This window comes from Numenius arquata, chromosome 18 (genome assembly GCF_964106895.1).
Source record: "Numenius arquata chromosome 18, bNumArq3.hap1.1, whole genome shotgun sequence".
In the NCBI taxonomy this organism is placed as follows: domain Eukaryota; kingdom Metazoa; phylum Chordata; class Aves; order Charadriiformes; family Scolopacidae; genus Numenius; species Numenius arquata.
In genome coordinates this window covers 12,680,793-12,702,150 of record NC_133593.1, presented here as the reverse complement: position 1 = coordinate 12,702,150, position 21,358 = coordinate 12,680,793, and the positions used below count along the sequence as shown (strand labels likewise).

Sequence of the window (21,358 nt, the reverse complement as noted above, 5' to 3'; positions counted from 1 at the left end):
AGTATTTATCAGGGTCTTTTTCTGATCTGTTGACGCCTGCTGTCACAGGGCATCAAGCTACAGCAAAAAAAAAACCCCAGACAAGCCAAACCACTTACCCTTTGTAGCTTCCATTCCTTAAATGTTCCTTGGGAGGCAGAGAATCCTGACCTTCTCCCTGACCTTAATTTATTGTGCAGAGTCCAACCTACTGTTGGATCAATTCCAACGGAGTGGAGGAACCCCACACAGCCAGGACAGCCGCTGCACTGAGACATAGGCAAACACCTGAGAGGTGTTTCATGAAGGACACCTGCACCTAATTAACTCCTAGAATGTTGGTCATCATAAATTTAAGTCACCGCAAAATAAAAAAACAAAAACCAAACAAAAACCAGGCCCCAGAGAGTTAGGCCAAGATAACCTGCCAAAAGAATTCAAGTTTTATCTGACCACCCTTCAAAGAAGGATGAAGCTATGCCCCAAAATGAGCCCCCAGAGGGTTGATTTTAACTTGTGTATTTTCAGTATCCAGGGTGACACGTGCAGGTTTGCTCTGTATTGATCTGACTTATGTAGACAGACATGAATGAGAACAGCCACAGGTGAGCTCTGAAATGAGGCCTGGAGAGACAATCCTGTATGTGGGTAGGATGCTCCCAAGAAAGTTTTTGTTGTTTTTGCCCCAGCTTTTGTTATTCAAAGAGGAGCTCAAGTGTCCTGTGTCCTGCCTCCCCTGCCCCATCCCACCCATCTTTTTCAGAGGAAATTCTGTTTTCCCCAATTGAGGGATAACTATTCTTAGTGATGTGCACAAAAAAATCCTGGGTTTCTGATTTTGACTGTATAGCCAAGACAAATTATTTAAGTAAAATAGATACTTGCTCCAGAAGTAATCATTCTTTAATTGAAAGATTTTGTTAACTTTGTTTCTGATGGAAAATTTGATCTTCAACTGGTTTGCTAAAATATTTGCTAAGACCCAACCTGTGTTACTGTTCACAAAGAATAGTTCACAAATGAAAATACAATGAATTGGTTTTAGTATCTGGAACATTCAGTTCTTTCAAGAATACGGTTTGTCTATAAAAATAATGTTTTCTGAAGACTGTAATGAGGCTAACATTCTGACCTGGAACAGTTTATGAAAAGTCATTGAAGAGCTGTGGGCCAAAAAGACTAGCAAGTAACTTCACGTGGGTAAATACAGTACTGAAGTAAACATGGGAAGGAAAACACCTTTTTTCTTACAGAAAAAATAGTCTGTTTTTTATGTCAAGAATTTACAGTCTCCATTTACACCATAATGAATGGGCAACTATTGACTTAGTGCTCCAGAAAAACCTAAATGGGCAAAAAATAGTTTCAGTATAGTCAGCTGTTGTATTAAGCAGTCCCTGAACACCCCAGAGCAGCACCTTACACCCACCTTCTACTCCGTGCTTCTGAGTGGCGGGGGCTGTACTTACCTCTGTTCCATGTAGGACACAAATGCCTTAGAATTTTCCTCTGGAAGAAGCAAGTTCCCCTTCACCATGAAAAGCTACAGGAATTAGCTGCCCATGCAAAAGCACAGACTGAAGTAGTAGTTTATTTTCAGCGTATGGAGTTCACAGTCACCACACCGGAATGCTAAAGCCCAGATTAAATAACAAAGCATTTGAGAGAAATCTACTACAAAAACATAAACGAACTGTCTCTTGATAAATATCGTTTACTTTTTAGGCTTATATTCATGTGCCAGTACAACAAATGGCACAGGGGTTTAACAAGGGAAAAGCAGGGGACAAGAGACAGACGAGAACTGCCCCATTCTGGCAGCAGAGACTCAGCGTTGCTTCGCTCCCAAAGCTGCTGCGCAGGATCACCAGCCCAGCCCTCAAAATGGCAAGTCTGTGTTTAAAACTAAGTAGTTCAAAACTGAAACAGTGAGTTCCTATTACTTATCCTCTGGTTTTTGAGGCTTTAGAGTTGATATTCAAAGACTTTACTCCCACGCTGTCACAGCTTTAGGATTACTTACCGCTTCCAAGTCGGGATTCCTACATCACTCAGAGGTAGAACTTCCAGAGTCACAGCAAATTTCGTACGATTTGACCAAACTCACAGACTTTAGCAACATGGTTTATTCATTAGCGAGGCAAATCATTTAATCTTTGTCTTCATGCATGAATTAGCAGGACATATTTCTAATTAGTTTTGCAGGTTGATAAGCACGAAATACAACATTTCAGGCTGAAACAGGAAAGTTAAGCAACTTGCTTAAAGTTTGAGTAGAGTCCAAAAAGGCCTTAATAAACCATTTTCTGGCTTCTTGCTTTATGCTCACATTGTCTCCCTTTAATATATGTACTTGCACAAGTCTTTTCACACAGTTTCCCAGACTGATTTATACACATATGCTTAAGTAATCTAGACTCACATGAAACAGAACCACTTCCTCCCACTTTATATATCTGTGTACGATACATACGTAAACATATAAACCTACAGGCAAAGCTCTGCACACACGGAACTTGCTGGCATTAGAAAACCAGTTCCCTTAATAGCGCAAACACAATGATTTTCAGCTGGGTGGAGCTGGGGCAGAGCTCCTGGGCCGAGGATTTCAATAGAGCTCACTCTGAAAAACAAGGGGGATGGTCACCCATTAAAACAAAACAGTTATGGGCACAAACAAACAAACAAACAAAACTCTCACAAAGCACCTCCTCCTGGGAAACCAACCCTATCATTGGGATTCAATAAAGGGTCGTTCCATGTTGTCATTTATTAGCTACAGGACAGTGGTGTAAAATGCAGAGTCCAGCAAATCTTTAAGCAATCTTTAGGTAACCACTACCTAGATATGTCTTCAAAAAATGCTCATCAACCTTCTAGAAGCTTTCTTTTTCCTTCCTTGAGCGTTGATGGCAGAAGCTGGATTTCAATGGCTGTTGAGATGAATGTGCATGAAAAAGCCTCCTGCTGGTTTAGCAGGTGAAAAATCTTGGCAGGATTTAAGTAAGATGAGAGGAGGTGTAAAATCTATCCCTAATAACTCTAATTGGACAGCAACAGTTATACAGGAAATCTTAGAATCAAAATCTTAGAAAAGAATGAATCTTAGAAACAAATGAAACAGTAAAACTAACCCCCTCTACAATACCAATTGTTGAGAAATTTCTCCCCTTCTCTATCATGGATATTTAAATGAAAATATGATATGAGACTAGGTTTCCTAAGAAACTATTTTTAGGCTTTGGATAATAACATTTTTATACATTGTGCTGGTTTTGTCATTAATATTCACCTGTAGCAATGGCTACTATCAAGTTGTGGTGTCCTGCAAACACCTCTGTGGAGGTGACAACTGCATCTATCATCAGGCCCAGGGAGACCCAAGGGCTCTGCTCAAGGAGAGGGACCTTCAGTCGCGTCTCGCAGAGTAGATGGATGCGCTCCAGGGCACGGCAGAGATCTCTTCGTGCCACAGACCCTTCAGAGAGGGGCCAGCAGAGACACAGAGTGAGGGTCTGACCTGATGCAGAAGAGCTGCCATGGGGGTGGTTCCTCCAGACAGGGGAAACCCAGCGCCCGGCCATCAGAGCACGCAGGGACGCCCCAGGCCTGGCCCGCGCCCAGCAGCGGGCTGTGGGGACTGTGCGATGCACAGGGGTGTGCGATGCACAGGAGAGTCAGTGTCACAACCAGACTGACACTGGGCTAAATTCACATGTTTATTCACCCACGTGGGAAAACATTGTGAAAACTCTCTGTCACTTGATCCAAGCATTCCGGATTCACTACTGCCCACTTCTTTCCGTATTTAGCATAGGCATTTACAAAAAAAAAGATATGCAGTATGTAAAAATGTGTACAACATCATTATTGAAAAGGGAGACGTGCTTCTGAGTGAAGGAATCGCTGCTGGATTTTGGCTATGACTGATTCAGTCATCTATTTTTTTTTCTGGGCTGATTTTCACCATTTGTCACATTCCAATATGTTGTCAGTAAATGTTTTTTGGCTACAACCAGGTTATTGCTCTTTCGAGTAGTAACACACCTGACCTGGAAAACAAAGTCCGAATAAACCAGAGACTGAGTTGACGTGAGATCACAGCTCAGGCGGGAGGAACCACCCGCTGCGTAACATCGCCCTGCTCCAAACCTTGGTCTCAGCCAGATCTCTATGGGAGGCCAAAGAACATACTCGTACTTAACAGAAAAGGGGATGACTTTTGTGTCCACATTAAGGATGAGACTGTTTCTGTCTGGGTGCTTTATTCAGCTTGGTGACTTCCAGATCATATAGAGAACGCTGAAGGGTTTTTCTTCCCCGTTCCACAGATGTAGATGTTCAACACAGGCAGGAAATAGCTTTGTCCTCCCTTTGTATCTTTTCCTGTAGTTTGGTCCTTCATGGACTCACACACACACGTAACCCTGTACTTTGTGGGAACAAGTGTGCACAGAGAATGAACGAAGAGCAACAAACCCTGTGTGACAGCAGCCCTTATCATGGCTCTGCAGATTTGAGACATCCAACGTTTGAAGAAACAGTATCAGCAACCTGCTGTGCTGGGAGGAGAAAGATGTCAAGGACATCCCAGAGAGAGAGGACAGAAACCAGGAAAACACTAATGTAGCTCCTTAGGGGTAGCACTACCTGCTGCTCTGCCGGCTGCATGGGGACCATCGGGCACCGCACGCTTCCCACAGACCACGAACCAGGAGCTGTTGCTCCTTCAGGGTGGCTTGGTCACCCCTCCTGACCACATCCACACCAGAGATCCTCGAGTTCTCCCTTGGCTCTGGCGGTACATGTTTTGAAGTAGGGCACAAAGGAATTCCTTTACGCCACTACCTTCGGACCATCACAACCTCTGAGCCAAACACAAAACCCCCTTGTTGAGCAGAAAAGTAACCACCAGACAAGAGGTGTATCTCATGACACTGACCCTGCAGCGCTGGAGGGGATGTAACCCAGCTCCACTACCAAAGCCATTGTGGTTGTATTACCCAGTGCAAATAACACATATATTTACTCAGGGAACTGGAACAGGACGTCATGCACGCTTGGTGCTGAAGAAAAGCCCGTTTGTGCCTGTTGTGCTGGACAGTTCGTACAAGATTGATTCTTAAAAACTAGTTGTCTTTCTTAGGTTCTCACAATCTTTTACTCTACACTGAATGAGACAGTGTAGGGTGAGCCACCTGATTTGGTCCCACCTGAGCATTTTCAAAGATGGAAACTCAAGTTATCACTCCACTGAGGAAAGAGGAAGAACCATTGATACCTGGGTCTGAAGGTACTTAAAGCAGTATCCAAATCCCTGCTTTGCACTGGTTCTCTACAGTGCATACCCCCCTGGATCTTGCTGGAGCAACACCATGCTACCAGGGAAGCTCATGGAGAAACAAGTGGTCCACTGTGCTACACAGGAAACAATCCATGCCCGAGAGGAGACAGATCTTGTCAATTTTTATTTGCCAAGGTCTAATTCTGCAACTCACCCATTTAAATTAAATACAAATCAGTCACAGGATTGATTTATGTCTCAGAAAGTAATGTTTGCCATTAACAGGACAGAGAGGTGACACGTCCAATACACCACAGTTATAATAAAACCAGCATTCTTTATTACCCCACACGTACACTCCCCCTGCCCCAACACTCCTGTCGATAAATCACCCTGTGTGGCCATTGAGGAAAATAACATTTGTTTTCTACCTGCACAGCAACACAGGGAAGCTCTTCCCTAGTTGAGACAAGGGCACTTTGCCCCTTCAAGACACTTTCAGAACATTCCTCTCCGCACATGGGACAGGGCAGTGTCTGTCCTACGGCTGAAACTGGGTTGAGAGGAGTTTTGATGTGCGTGAACTGAGACAGATGAGCTGAGTGCCGCCCACCCCCGCACCCCGGCTCTGTTACCTGCGATAGTGAAGAGCAGCACTGTGAAGCTCCTGGCAGTGGTGAAGTGTCCTCACACTGTGAAGTCCATCAGAAGGCAGAAAAAAGTCCCTTTCTCAAATGCATTCAGATACCTGCCAAAGCACAGGAGGGGCTTCACTGCTCCTGCTTTCATCTTCTTCAACCAAATACAGTGATAGGCTTCAGGTGGTGACAAATGCTTGTCACCAAGCTCCTCCTTGGCACTAGAACTGTCTCTTCCTCAGACAGACTCTGCAGGCAGAGCAGTGTTTCCCCACATGCTCCACCGTTCCATGGAAGAGGCACGAGGCCGCGCCAGCTGGGCAGAGAGGGTGCAACAACAGCCCCAGGAGAGTTCACGGTGCCCAGCACCTTGAAAGACCACAGAAGATAAAGGCACGAAAATCAAATCAAATCATTCTTGAAGTAGTTTTCTGTTCAGAAAAGCACATGGTCATTTTGTGGATAAATACTTTTCTCACTATTAAAGACAAACGTGAATATTTTTCCAGTTCTATAAAGAGCATACATGTTAATAACAAAACTACTAAGTATCCTACACACACTACTATGCTAGAGGCCAGATACTCTGGCCAGAATTCTACAATTCTGTAGCTTCTACCTTGCACTCCTTATCATGAGGTGGGGAATCCCCATGGGTGCAGAATTTGACCCTTATGTCCTCACAACACCCCTGTGAGGTAGATAGGTACCATGATATCTTCTTCAGGAGGGGAAACTGAGGCAAAAAGAGGAGAACTGTCGTGAATGAGGCTGCACAACAAGTCTGGGAGCAGAACGCCGGCCATGCCCACAGGTGTCTCCGCTGTAACGTGCTGCCTCACCTCCCACCCAGCCTCGTCTCCAGGGCTGAGTGGAAAACACCCACGTACCACTGACCAAATACGCCTAGTCCAACACCAATCTTTCTATAAACTACTTCTGCTTCAGAAATGACATAAACAGGTCCTACAAAATACTTTTCTCACAGGACCTGCAATCCAAAGTACACAAGACAACTCCCATTCGTGTCAGCCAGCACCTAATATCTGGGCTACTGCATTTTTACAAATTCAAATAGAGCCTTTTTCATGCCTTGTCTCCACTCCAAAATTCCACAGTTACTTAATAAGACACATCAGGGGCTAATCCAGGGACTTTCACAATAGGTGTGAAGTCCTGTGGCTGAGAGAGGGAAAGGCTCCTATCCCTGCCAGTGTCACAGTGCAAGGAACACAAAGCCAGCCTTAAATCATCAGTGCCCAAGACATCAGCTGAATCCAGCATGGAATTATGTTATCTCAACCCTCAATAAGGGTGTCTATATGCAGTGAGATCTGGTAGCGAAAACAAGGCAATGGAAAATGTGTTGGATATTGACTTGGAAGGAGTCCACCGTATGGTTGAGGACTGACTAAAACATACTGTACCGTACCCTACCCTACCATAATTCATAGAATCATAGAATGGTTAGAGTTGGAAGGGACCTTAAAGATCATCGAATTCCAACCCCCTGCCATGGGCAGGGACACCTCCACTAGAGCAGGTTGCTCAAATGGAGGTTGCTCAAATTGTACCGTACCATACCATAATCATACCGTACCATACTGTACTGTATCACATCACACCATACCATACCCCTTCTTTCACTAGACAAGTGACAACAAGGATTTCCCTGTACAGCTGCTGACTTGTGGATGTATTAGTTAATGAATTTTCAGCCCCTGCCTGAGTGCAGTGTTCAATGCTAACAATGTACAAGTACATACCAGTGATATGACGGTTCAAACCATTTGATACAACAGCCTGCCCTCTCTTTATTTAAAGTTCAATAAATGCTAAATCTTGACATTGGTTGGAGGTCCAGACAAAAGACCAGAATAAATTTGAGTTGTTTCATGCCTGAACTGCTGTGTGACTGTCTCTGAAGTGGTGATGAGACTGTATAGGCCTTCGGGCAACAGGGAGTAGTATTAAGGGTCCTTTCCTTGTTTAAGCCATGAGTTCTTCACTGCTCACTGGTTAGCCGTTGTGTTTGCCCAGGCTGGGAATGTGTCCAGCTCAAACATGGATCTTCCCCATGTGTTGATGGCCAGTGTGACACAGAGGACTCCAATGATGTTCATCACTATTCCAGTTTTAACCTGTGAGGACAAAAGTCCAAATCAACAACAATAACCAAACAACAGCACAGCAAACTGCGGCAAGACCTATTTGTACATACACAAGACACACATGGTCAAATAAATCACAGAAATAGCCATTGTACTCACTGCCCTGGGTTCTTACTTAGGTGGAAATACCAGGGAACACGCTGTGCAAAACCTTTGAACACTGCTGTATAATTAGGCTAGCAGTTTACAGGATGTGCAACAAATTGCTCTTATTAGTGAAAGAACTTCTTCCCCCTTCAAGTCTCCAGTTAGAAACCCAATAACGTTTGGGTGTTGGGGACAGAATCTGGCACTGTGTGGCCTGTCAGGCAACCAGAGGACCAGAGCCCTGGGCAACTGATTGTTACCTTCTGCTTTCAGCTCCAGCGGAAACAAGGCTTCAGCTACACTTGCCAAAGCCCCAGAAGACTGGAAAGCACTGACTGCATTTTAACTCTTCAGTGTTTAAAGATACTTATGACTTGTCAATTTTTAATTTCAATCAAAAATGTAAGTCTGCCAAAGCCTGTGAGAAAGGTGCTGTTGCTTCAGAGATGCAAATCTTTATTGCAGTATTAACACCTCCTAAGAGTTCCAGCCCATAAGAGCTTCCTGGGACTTTGGAAATACTCAGCTAAGAAAATTAAACCTTTGCCATATTTCAGGATAAAGGCAATGGAGAGCTTCAGATAAAAGACCAGGTAATTCTCATCTTACCATATCCAAAACACGGATGTGGCCATAGGAAAACACTATCGCATTTGGCGGTGTTGCAACAGGTAGCATGAAGGCAAATGAAGCACTAAGAGTACACGGCAGCATAACGTACAAAGGATGGATCTTGACAGATGTAGCCTGCAATGAAATGCAGAGAATATCACACTGGAGGTGTTCCAAAAGAAAAGCATAAAGAACATTTCCCAGACCATTGAGACACATCGGCTCATTTTGTTTCCTGGTATATCACCAGGGTAATTTACAAGCATTTTATTCTGAAATCCACACATGCTTAAAGATAACTTTGCTCTCGCTTCCCATCCCACAATACTTTAAAACAATGCTTGGTTCTTTCTTGTTGTTTGTTTTGCTGTATGGTATAATTTGGAGTTCTGGTCAAATTTATCCAATGATCTTTTCTTTGACCTCAGACCACACTTTTTCCAGGGTAACACAGAAATGAGATTATAATTACTAGGCATGTGGAGTAACACTCTTAGACGCTACATAAACTCTGTGGGACTCAGAATTTAAGTGCCAATTTAAGTCACTAATAGCTCAGCACCTTGACTGGGATAATTTTACTTTGTGAAATGGTCCAGAATAAAGCGTTTGTACTTTCTAAATTAAAAAACCAAGTAACCTATTTTTTCCTTTATGCTACAATTTCAATTCTGCTCTGAAAAGGCAGCAAAACTTACCAGGTTTTCCTCCATAAGTTTTAAACTGTTCTGGCTTCCTATGGAAAATGACACGTTTCTAATAACCAGGCCCACAGCTTTCTGTATTCTAGCATAAAACCATGAAGATGAAGGAACAGTTCAAAGGGATAAATAGAAAGTGCTGGCTTTTGTTTTGGTTTGGGTTTTTTGTGTGTGTGTTTTTCCAGTTCTGAGTTGATGGTTCACATACAAAATGACCAGAAGTAACTGATGTTTGTTGATCTTTATTAAAAAAGTGACTCTCACTTCACTTTCTCCAGGGCCCAGGGACACACTGCACAGAAGGCTTGAGCTGCCTTTCCCTTTCAGCTGGGGGGGCCATGGGACAGGCATCCTGAATCAGCATCTTCCCCGAGGAGCTGGTTCTCAGGCTCCAGGCATAAGTGGGGGCAGATGGACGAAGTCTGCATTCCCACTTTCTATCTACACGTGATGCTATAAACATAGCAGTGAACATGAGCTAAAATTGCTGTCCATTATGGCACACTGTCAGATGGACTGTTTCACTGCTGGCTTTCAGATTAACATTGAAGCAACATTCAAGAAAATAAATACGATATTGCTTTGCCACTAGAGACTGTAATTTTAACTCTGATCTCCTGGTTGACAGGATAACAGGATGGAAGTGATCTTACCATGGATGAAAAGACAGGTAGGAAGAGGGTGGCTGTGGCGACATTACTGGTGCACTCAGTGAAGACAGCTATAATAAGCGAAAGTACTGTCGCAATGGCCCAGGGTGGGATAGATCCTAGTGGAGTCATTTGATGACCCAGCCAAGCTGAGAGCCCAGAGTTCTGGCAAGAAAAAAAAAAAGTTTTTCAGTGAGGCTTAGAACACCTGGCTCATGAGCAGGGAACTCAAGTTATGTGTAATGTTCCTACTAAATAATGCTAAATGACTCCTTAATTATAGAAACACCATCTGGGAAAGTACAATGCTCTGTCACAAACACTAAAAGAAATTCTTTGCCAACTGGACATAATACTGAGCCCAACTTTCCTGATTTTTATGGAACCCAAATACTTGCTCACACAATGGTTACAAAATTCTGGTTTTTTGCTAAACAGAAATAATTATCGCTGAGACTATCGCAAATACTTCATGTACCACTCGGAAGTTTCCTAGCTTATTTTTCTAAGGTTTATGAAGATACTGATGCTGTACGAATGCTCTGTTCTAAGGAAACAGGCAGTGATTGACTCAGACAGCTTACAAAACCTTTCACTTGATGTCTTCTAATGCTCTAGAGCTTTAATAATGTATGTATAATGTATGTAGATGAATGCAAGGCCCTAGAGCTTTAATTTGCCCCATGTTTTAAATGAACCTGGCCTCAAAACTTAGATCTGAATATGAATTTCCCCAAAGCATGGCACTGCTGATAGCTAAGACTTGCTTTGATTTAGATGCATCTTTGAAGTGATGAAGGAAACAATATGGTTCACCTCAAGAGTCTTTCCTGTTTTGGAAATTCAGCTGCCTTTTCCGTGAATTTATGAACACAGGATCAAGTCATGGGTTTATGGACTGCAGCATATTGCCTGGCAACAGCCACTGACAAGAAGTGCAAGAAACCCCACCGTACACAATTTTGGAAGATATCTACCCACAATGATTTTCTTCCTGACTTCAGTAGTGGTTTGCGTTAAATCTGAAGACATATATCCTTTAAAAAAACTTCAAATGGTCCTGAAAATCTTACAAGTGTTATCTATACTTCTATTTTTCTAGCCAGGGCTGGGATTGGGACGATAACAGAAATAAGAAAGGCTGCTTTTCTGGTCTGTCCAGTGATGATCCCAAACTATTCAGCAGCCTCCAAGAGGTAAGATAAATTGGGAGAAATTTGGTCAGAGCACACAAATTCCTGAAAAAGAGGCACAAGCTTTCACCTCTCCTCCCAGTTTTTGCTAATTTGGATCTGCCTCCAGATCTGAACATCTCGACTGTGTTTGCCTTTGGGTGCATGCCCAGTAACACAGGACCAGATAACAAACCAGGGAAGCTCGCCTTTGAGTCAGAGAAAAACAGTTGTCAGGACATACTGCGCTTGCATCGGCCAAAGCAAAACCTCCTCCCAGCAGCAGCACAATGCTCCAGGGCATCTTCCTCTGAACCACATTCCAGTCCAGCAACGGGGCTGATAAAAATGTTTTTTTTATATCTGAAGTGAGAAATGAAATGCAGAACATGTTTTAGGAGAGTGAAGAGATCTTGTCTCCTGTTCTATAAGATATGAGGGAAAGACCTAACGGGCAGATGAATATTACTGGGAAATCTGCACACGTGAGCAGGGACGGTGCCCCAGCCCTGCCCAAGAAGCAAGGGAGGCAATCTGTCCCGAAGCAATGCATGCAAACCCAGCACGTTTCTGCCATGTTAGCTGGAGCTGGCTAGCTGCCTCCCAGTCTTACAATCCTCTTTTAAATACCTTTTTCAGTCTGTTCAGGGTCAGACACGCTTGCCTTACAGCCTGTGAATTCGGGTTTATTAGCAGGAAGGATAAACAGTAACAGGGCAACAAACACAGCAGGAGCAGAATCAGTGATAAACCTAAAAAAGAAAAGAGACTCTAGCTCAGAAAATAGACATCTTTCTCCTACAAAATGGCTGCCTTCCATTATTGCAGTCACTGCTCTTTGTCATCCTGTTTGGGGCTTGTACATTAGCAAAATGGGTCATTAGTTCATGACTGAGGTCTCTTAGACCTGCCACAACACAAACACAGTAATAAAAGAAACTAGCTACAACACATTAATAACCAGTGTCACAGAAGACAGTGGCTCCTGGGAGCAGGGTTCCTTCTCTGTGGTGAAGCCAAGATTCAACAGTGGTATCTCAAAGAAAGATGTGTAAAGAAATGGACTGAGTAATAGTCCCATCATGCATTTTGTGTTCTTAATGTGCCACAGACATTATGTGAAGAAGCCATTCGAAGCACCAGATCCATTTCCCAGTGAGTTCTAAGATACTGTTTAGAGATGATATTACCAAATATTCAGATGACACCACAACTAATTGGAGCTCATACAAACAAACTACTACTGCGTACATCAGTGTGACTGAGACCAGCATTACAGAATTTTCTCTTCCTGTAGGAGGCTCAGCTTGCTCCACGTCCCAGTCTCCAGCCTTCACTGCAGTGCGAACTGTCAAACAATAGACCGATCGGTGATCTCAGGCATAAGCCATAGGATCAAGCCCAGCAAATGTCAATTCAGACAAGGTTAGAGTGAACGACCCTGCACTCAAAATGGAATGTAAGAGCAAGGGAATTTGATTCACAACAATCAGATTTGTGAATCTGATTCACAAACCAACATTTTACAGGATGAAAAAACCCCTAAAAACATACTTTTCTCCTCTTGGGAACAGCCTGGTGGCCCAGCCTTTTACAAAGCCTGGGTGTCTGGTAAACCACAAGAGAACCAGCAAAACAAACATTAGGAGGACATTGAATTCAGCGTAGGAGATAGGGCCTAATTTCTTCATTTCCGCCTTCAGCACGTCGCATGCAGCTTTTTCTTTAGCAGTTCTCTCTGTCCCACAGCCCCAGCTTTTCTTAAAGCTTTAAGGAAAAGGAAGAAGAAAATACTGTAAGTATTAATGTACTAAAGGGATTTAACATGCTTTCCATTCTGAAGCTGTCACTCGTGGGGACAGACACAGACTACAGCAGAGGCCAGGAACACAGAAATGACAAGTGTGTCAAAGCATTTCATGGGCACATGCCAGTTCTCACAGAAGAACAGGTTCTATGAATGGAAGTAAGTCTCTGTCCAATTTGGAACAACCTGGGATGAAAAACCCAGTTTTGAATCAAGGGTAGCAGAACAGATATGCTAGCTCTGCTAGGGCCGAAATTCTCAGATGTGAAATTGAAAAATAAAAAGGCAATTCTGTCTGAACATTAAGAACGTATAAAGCTTTTCCCTTAGCGCAACTCCCATGAACACAAAAGGTTTCTAGGCCTCAAAAGTTGCTGTGAAATAGAACTGTTCTCTGCTACAAAATTAATAATTTGTCAGTGCATTTGTTTTATTCAGATTTCTCAATAAGCTGATCTGCATTAGCTGAGGGGTTTACACAACATCATGTCGTTAAATACTCACTTGAGTCCCATGAAGGAGCACTGTAGCCAAAACCAAGCTAGTACCAACATCAGAATCATGTTTGGGAATGCAAACCCAAACCAGGAAGCAAAATTCACAATATCATTATTGTTAGGGTATAACCTGAAAAGAAAAGAAAAATGCTTTCTGTACAAAGGTCAAAACATTTAGTCATCTACTCTCCCTTTAATATGCACTAGTGACAATTATACATCTAAATCAAGGACAACCATTGCAAGTAACCATAAGCAACATTCATAGCCTAACTGAAGTCAATAGGAAGGTGGCCTGGATTTCACAGCAGAACTTAAATGATCCTTAGTTTTCCCTGTCTGTTACTTTAATGCCTATAACAGCTCATGTTGATATTTTAGGTCTCAGTAAGACAAGCTCTGCTGAAAGGTCTCCCACGCATTCTAGGTAATTTTCACTTGCAACATGCCTGCTCATTTACCCCAAGACAGAATGTTCTTTCTTTCTCTGCATTCATTCTAATAAGAGTGCAAGAATTGTCTTTCCTGAAAATAATAGCTGTACTTCTGTGCAACAGAAGACAAAGTCGCTGGTTGGCTTAAAAGAATGAGGCCAGTGTTTTAAGAACAGCATTTTTTATTCTTCCCTGTGTCCCCCAATAATGACTGGAGGACAAATATCAATAACAAATCTCCAGCTGGGTGTTAAAACCAGCAGGTAGTGTGGCAGCTGAGGCTGAAGTACTCCCAACAGAAGAAAGCAACGTTGAGGGACTGTTGTGGAGTCTGCAAAACTTCCACTGTAGATTAGGTTGCATTTAAATCAATTGCCAAACTCAGTTTAGCAAAGAGAGTATTTTGTGGATAACTCCTTTGCTTTATAACAGTATCTGTACAGTTTCCACAGCCACAGCATGGAGGAATAATATCACAGGAGAGCCTAAGCTATTTTTAGCTCTCTTCAGTGTGCTGAGAAGAGTTAATCACACATTCTTCTGATGCTCTTCACTGCAGTTCCTCTGCTAATGTGCTGCATTTCAGTTGAAAAAGAGGTGGCTGAAGAACCAGTGTCTCATGATCAACCAGCTGGCTGTTGATTACCAACAAGTATTTCCAAGGTTCTCAGGAGACTTCTAATAGCAGCACAGAGCTGCTTAAAAAAGGCTGAAGCAGAAAAATGAGGCCCATCGCTTCATACACATTCCTCGCTCTCAGTTCAACTGTTTATTGCTTACAGTTGGCAACTGAAACTCTCATCTAAGACTAGTCACAGAAAGAGTAAGATAGTCTAAGTAAAAGAAACAGCAAGAATGACTTACTGATTCATCTGGCCTTTCAACACAATGTTCGGTCCTGTTCCAGTGAGTGTTGCAGTTCCTCCAATGCTGGCGGCATAGCATACACACAGTGTCATTCCCTTACACACGCGTTTCCTCATTTTCCTTTCCTCAGAAGATCTGGGGTCATCAGGGACTTGTCCATTGCTTATGACTAGACACAAAGAACATGACCTGTCTCAGGTAAAGTTAGGGAGGCAGAGAATTCAGGGTCTGCAGGCTCAGTGCTTCCAGTTTGTGTATGCCATTTCTCTTAATTCAAATAAAATACAGATATGTTCATGGGGAGCTGAAAAGAAAGGTTGACAATCTGGGTCTACATGATCCAAGGATGCTGTTGTCCATACTGGTGCCACAGTTTCTGAGCAGTAATTTCCTGTTTCACACAGAGGCTTACCACCAGCCAGATATTGTAGTCACGGGAACCATTCCAATACCACAGCTGTGAATATGGGCAGAAAAAACTCGCTGCCCAAAACCAAATTCTTTCCTGGCATAACTATTAAGATCAATATGCTACGTCAGTTTACATCAAGTGTGAAATTTTGCTGCTGTGTCCATCGCTCTCTGAGGTTAACAGTGTGGGACACAGTATGCGCTACCAACATTTGCACTCGTTCTTGCACACAGTCACACAGAGAATCGTGGCAGATCAACTTGCTAATTCAGTGAAATCACATCTCCGGGAAAATTCCCAAGACAATCCTTCCTCTTCTGAAAGAGAAAGGCACTGTAGATCTGATCTTTAATGGTATTTAATAATATACCCCTCTGCAACTGCACAGCAGAGCAGTGAAATCAGAGGGACTGAGTCTTTGCACATGGTTCAAGTCAAGTGAAACCCACTGCAGAAACACAGCATTGACAGAAGGACCTTGTGGAGTCAAGCAACAGGGTAAGATCACACTTTAAAGTGTTCCAAAGAGTAGTTTGTCTACTGTGAGTCAAATGACACCAGCTCCTCTTTTCCATGTAGCTTTTAAAGTGTTCCTCTTTCTTCTTCCCACTTCCACATGCAATCTGGTCAATAGAGAGATATTTATACCCCAGAACCAAAATAAGTTGGTTCCTACATGGCTTAGAAGCTGAATCCTCACCGATAATCACAAGATTTAGAAAGTGGGATGCTGGGGGGGCGGGGTTGGATATTTCCCACAGGATATGCTTTTCAGCAGGCAGTTAAGTCTAGGGAAACTACAGGAGGATGACCCTAGTTCGAAGGAAAGAACGTAACAATCTGCATGGGATTTAGCACTAAGCATAACAAAATGGCAGTCAACAAATTTGTAAGTAATTTTGTAAAGCCTAAATGTCATGCATTTATGGATTTTCAGACAGGTTACCATCCTCTCTCCTTGTAAAAGGCACAGAGAACTCCTTCTAGCTCAGGAGCTCTGAGTGTAGCACGTTCAGTAGCATTAACTCACTGCTGAGCAGGCCCTTACCATGCACTGAAGGGAGATCTGACGCACTCTTTTCCTCCAGCTCAATCACTGTATTTGTTTGCCCGGTTCCTTGTTCCATCATGGTCACATCATGCTCTGTGTTGTCCATCTGATCCAGGACAGCCTGGACAATGGGAACCATCATAGCAGTGGTGGCTGTGTTACTTATCCACATGGACAGGAAGGCAGTGACTATCATAAATCCCAGCATGAGGCTGAAGAGAGAAGCAGGCAGAGGAGAAAGGATGAGAGAACACAGACACTGCCAGTCCTTGCAGTCACTGCAATTTAGGCAGTTGAGCCCAGGCAGGGATACGTGTAGTGTCTAGTAACACAAAGCAGGGCCAGACTCTCTTCCAGGACAGCTCTGCCACCTTCACTGAGGGAATCCTGGAAAGCCATTTAGCTCCTTAGTCTGCACATGATTAAGTCTGTCATCATTTTGTCCCCAATGGCAAGCATCTAGAATTTAGCCAAAAGCTGGTTTTGGCTAAAGGACAAATAAACTGCTCCTGCTGCCGGACTTCACCTCTAGAAACTCTGTACAATGCAGTTAAAGAGATTTTCGAAGGTTCCCTGCTGATTGTTAAACACTATCCCTAGGCCTCTGCTAAATTGACACAGGCAAGGAAGAAGAAATGTAATGGTCTTACAGTGCAGGTTTCACCCCAAGAATCAGCAGGACCCTCAGCGCAATCCTTTTGTGAAGATTCCACTGTTCAACAGAAATTGCAACAATCAACCCTCCCATGAAGAGCATGTTTGTGTCATTTAGGTACTGCAAGCACACCTGAAAGACAGAGAAGGCAGGTCAGGGGCCCAAACGTTGCCTTTTGTGAGCTTCACTAGTACATGTTGCCTTCCATCCTCTCAAAGCCATTTACTGCACCAGGTCCCATCCCAACATGGGCAGAAGGAGCAGCTGCAGCCTCAGAGCCACCTCCAGTTTCTTGAACCCTGGATCCCCTGCTCAAGTGCTGAACTGTCCACTGCAGGGTTTCTTTGTGCATTACGAACCTTTTTTTTTGGATCATCAGGAGTTAATAAAGTACAAAATGACAGCAGTTTCCTAAAACATTGTTAGGGACTCAAAGTATTGTGTAGGTACTAGAAATGCTGAGCTCCAAAATGGGTTTCTCAGCACCTTTAGCAACAATATCTGCCCTTAGCAGCTCGTTGGCCAGCAGTTGAACCTGTGTTACAGTCCCTAATACAGCTTCTCCCTTGGACTATAGCACAAGCACAACAGCCAGGATGAGCTTTGGAGGGGACACTGTGCACTTGCTGGCATTGTGCGACCAACCCCATCAGAAGCAGCTTGTCCTGTGCATTTTGAGATCTCCCAGAGGACATGTCAGCACTGCTCTCTCATGGGATGGGTTATGAACACACAAGCACTAAGGGGTTGCTTCTGCAGCAGGATCCACACCCAGAAAGGGACCTTCCCCTCTACCACCTCAAGCCCCACCTCAACCTGTAACATTTTGGGCAAATGCGTACTTAGTTCATCATGTTCCCATACAGGAACCCTCAACACTGCTCAATATGTTTAAAAACATTACCACAGAACTGGAGTGCTCTCCTAGCAGGCTTGTTTGCCAAATATTGATGGAGGACCAGAGCAGTGGATACCCCTGTATCAGATCTGCATTGAGCAAGAACCGCTCCTTACTGATTTAGAGCTCCGAACTCCAAGCAGAGGGAAAAACACCACAGGCATGAGGGAGGTCACAGCCAGAGGGATCACTTCAGTGCACCAGTATACAGCCATGATGATGATGATATATGCACATTTGGCCTCCTGCGACAAAATGGAAGACAAATTTAAGCATAAAAAACTATTCTTAGAGGTAAGAAACACTTTGGTAGCTCTTATAAGGGGCCCAAACACTTCATTGTCTGTAGCTGAACAAGTTATGCTGAAATAGGTAGCAGAGACATGAGGATTTAAAATTGTACTTTTAAACCTTGTTCTGAAGTCCCTTGCATAAAAAGATCTTTTTGAGCACAGTGTTTGTTCTAATGCACCCCCACAAAATGTAGGGTGTGAAAAAAGAAACCTTCCACAACTAGGTAAGTACAGTTTGCAGTGTGCAATTACCTCTGGGCAGTTGGGAAGCAGAGCCAAGGTTTTTTAATAGTGTTTGTAGATTTGGGCATTTCTATTTTGAGTTAATTATTTTTAAATGGATGGCTGAATTTCCCAGTGTGGGTGATCAGCTTGTCTGAAATTCACAAATCTTTGAGGTGTGTCCAGTCACACACCTGAGCCCAGAAACTGTATCACTGAATAATTTAAAAGTTTGTAACTTCCTAAAGTAACTCTTTTACCTTATTTTTGGTGACTAAGCATGCTAGAGGTATTTAATTACTTTCCCAAATCTCACTGTGCTTACCTACTAAGGGGATTCCCTTGATTAGAAATGTTGTAACTTGTCTTTTTATGCTGTTGATCAGGCATTTCCATAACCTAGCCTCCCTTGGTTTGTACTTTCAAAATTGTTAGGAGAAGCAAGCATCCATTAGCCAACAGCAAACAGTGGTTTAAAGCTGAAGTCAGTGTTCTGTAGTTCAGACTTTGCTCAAATTTAGAGTATGTGTTTATAGGATTTTATTCTAATACAACAAACAGGACTTTATTGGAAAAATAAATGGTGTCACAGTGACATTTAAAAATTGCCATAAGGTGATATTTATAAATAGGGGTGTGTTTTCCTTCATTTTGTTGAGAAGCTTAAGAACCAGAAAACAGCCTTTGTAAGTAATTTGATTTTTTTTTCTTCAGGTTTCCAGATTAATTACAGCACATGTTTTGAAAAAAATACGTCTTCAGAGACTAAAAGATATCAGGTAGATCCTATTTAAGTCCCTTCCCTTAATAAATATGAGGTCACCTCATGATACAATTTATGCTGTACCACAGTAACTAAGTGCTAGAACTGACTGTGGTTAATCTGTTGCCAGTATGAAAGACAGATAAACAACCCCAAGTGAGTAAAATTCACAGTACAGAAGAAACACTGGCTTTGTAGAGTGGAGAGTAAATAATTTATGTGAAGTTCAAAAATACAACCATGCTTATAAATTAACTCCAAGAACCACAGCCAATTCACACAACCAAAGATCTGGAATTAAATATATACCTGCATCTATACCTATATCCACCTGTCATTTATGGGAACAGTCACAGAATGTTTCTTCGGTGTCTCTGGAGCAGTTAACAGGAAACACAGTGACCTGCCTTCTCACTGGGAGCTGGAAACGTAATCACTGACAGAAATGTTACTCTCCCATTGTGAAATACTGTAGTTTCCCAGATTAGACTGATGACACAATATTCTTTCAAATACCGGAAAACTAAAGACGTACTTACTTTTTTTTAGGGAAATTATCTTTCCTCATATTGATCAAAGTAGTGCCTAACAGTCAGGAATTCCTCTTTCTATAAAGCATCAGCATTCAACTGCAAGGTAGGGCTGATATTACTTAGACGAATAAACCAGAAGAGCTGGCAATTCTGTTTATTATTCTGAAATCGCATATAATTATTATTCTGAAAATGCATGGCATTTTCCTGTCCTTTAAAATACACTGAGCAATACAGGTCACTCAGAAGAAAGACTGTTTTTAGCACCAGAATAGCCTCTAAAGCTCTAGCAGGCTAAAATACTATAAGATGAGCTTTGACATTTTGCCATAGAGGCTACAAGACATTAAAGACCAAACTCTTCACTGGGTTATTCCAATTTTATTCTGGTATAGCTCCACTGAAAGCAAAGGAGTTGTGCCATCACCATCAGTGGAGTAAGAGGGATGTGAACTGGAGGATATTGCATTTGAAACCCTGTTGGGATCACTGCACGTCACACAGCGCACGGCTTCCCACCGCGCCACCGATGAAGGATGCTACTCAGCAGCACCCCTTCAACTATCTCGGAGCCTCGGCACCAGCGTGAGCTGGAGAACCCAGGACTCCTGTCTTTCAGTCCACTGCCATCATCACTAGATAGTACAAGACACAATGCTAAATGTGCAGGCCAGTTATGCAGGTATTTATCTTTGGCCCAAGAAGAATTGCATCTAATCTGCAAGTCGGGTTGGGTGCATGGGAGCCCCATGTCCTGGCAGTGGCAAAACCCTCTGGATGAACAGAGGATCTTTCTGCAAGTTCTGCTGCTTGCACCGGTGCCCAACGGTCACTCGGGAGCCAAACCCGCAGTGCGCTGCGAGGCCTGGACCCCACTCTGGGGACGGGGCGGCAGGGTGGCCCCGCGCCAGCCCGCTGCGGGACGCGGAGGGATGGGGCACTGCTCGCTCAGGTGGAAAGGAGATGCCGTGGCGAGGGTGACCGGTTGGCCAGCGGGCAAGCAGGCTGGGTGCCCAGCAAGCCTGGAAGGGCCCCGCGCGGCTGGCTGGGAGAGGGGCTCCAGGGCAGTAGGGCCCCGAGCGGGGGCGGGGGGGGCTCCTGCGGGGTGGCAGGGCCGGGCCGGGGGAGCTCGGGTCCCCGCAGGCACTTACCCGCGTCTGCACAGTGACCGGCAGAGGCAGCAGCAGCAGCGGCGTGAGGAAGAGGATGGCGAAGGACCGGTACCTCAGCAGGGGCCGCAGGCACGTCGAGGCCATCTCTGTGAGGACACACGGTTAGGGCGCGAGCGGGAGCAGCACCCGCCGCCGCCGCCGCCTTAAGTACGGGGCGGTGGGGCCGCGGCGGGAGGGACATGGCGGGGGGCGACTCGGCCCGCCCGCGCCCTGACAGGACACCGGGCCCGCCCGCGCCCGGACGGGGGCCGGCCGCTGCCGCCCTGAGGGGACACGAGGTCCCTCCCGCCCGGACGGGGGCCGGCCGCTGCCGCCCTGAGGGACGCGGGGTCCCTCCCGCCCGGCCCGCGGGGCAGCGGCGCAGACAGGGCTGAGGAGCGGCAGAGCCGCCGGTGCGGCGCCGTCTCCGCGCCCGTCCCGCGCCCCTGCCGGCTCCCGGCCGCGCCGTCCCGCCCTCTCC

General features: G+C 44.3%; 1 protein-coding gene across 3 annotated transcripts; it reads right to left on the bottom strand.

Annotated features, from left to right (window-relative positions):
* Positions 1–7,676: 7,676 nt before the first annotated feature.
* Positions 7,677–20,982, bottom strand: SLC13A5 (solute carrier family 13 member 5). 3 transcript variants are annotated; one of them, XM_074160476.1, is made up of 12 exons: positions 20,878–20,982; positions 18,032–18,160; positions 17,013–17,149; positions 16,360–16,574; positions 14,897–15,068; positions 13,606–13,728; positions 12,849–13,061; positions 11,925–12,046; positions 11,539–11,657; positions 10,126–10,287; positions 8,769–8,906; positions 7,677–8,042 (listed from the first exon to the last, which is right to left on the bottom strand). In XM_074160476.1, the coding sequence occupies exons 1-12, from the start codon at positions 20,980–20,982 to the stop codon at positions 7,914–7,916; spliced, it is 1,764 nt and encodes a 587-aa protein (XP_074016577.1). In that variant the 3' UTR covers positions 7,677–7,913. The 3 variants fall into 3 exon arrangements, with proteins under 3 accessions (XP_074016577.1, XP_074016578.1, XP_074016580.1); XM_074160477.1 differs by having other exon boundaries at positions 16,360–16,523; XM_074160479.1 differs by lacking the exon at positions 18,032–18,160.
* Between the last annotated feature and the right edge of the window lie 376 nt (positions 20,983–21,358).

Bases quoted from the DNA above. Each gene is read 5' to 3' on its own strand.
- SLC13A5 (XM_074160476.1), bottom strand. From the start codon at position 20,982: ATGGCCTCGACGTGCCTGCGGCCCCTGCTGAGGTACCGGTCCTTCGCC. The intron at 8,907-10,125 runs GTAAGATCACTT...ATTTCATTGCAG, and splicing joins TACCTGTCTTTTCATCCATG to GCTACATCTGTCAAGATCCA. The intron at 8,043-8,768 runs GTAAGATGAGAA...TTGTCCTCACAG, and splicing joins ACATCCGTGTTTTGGATATG to GTTAAAACTGGAATAGTGAT.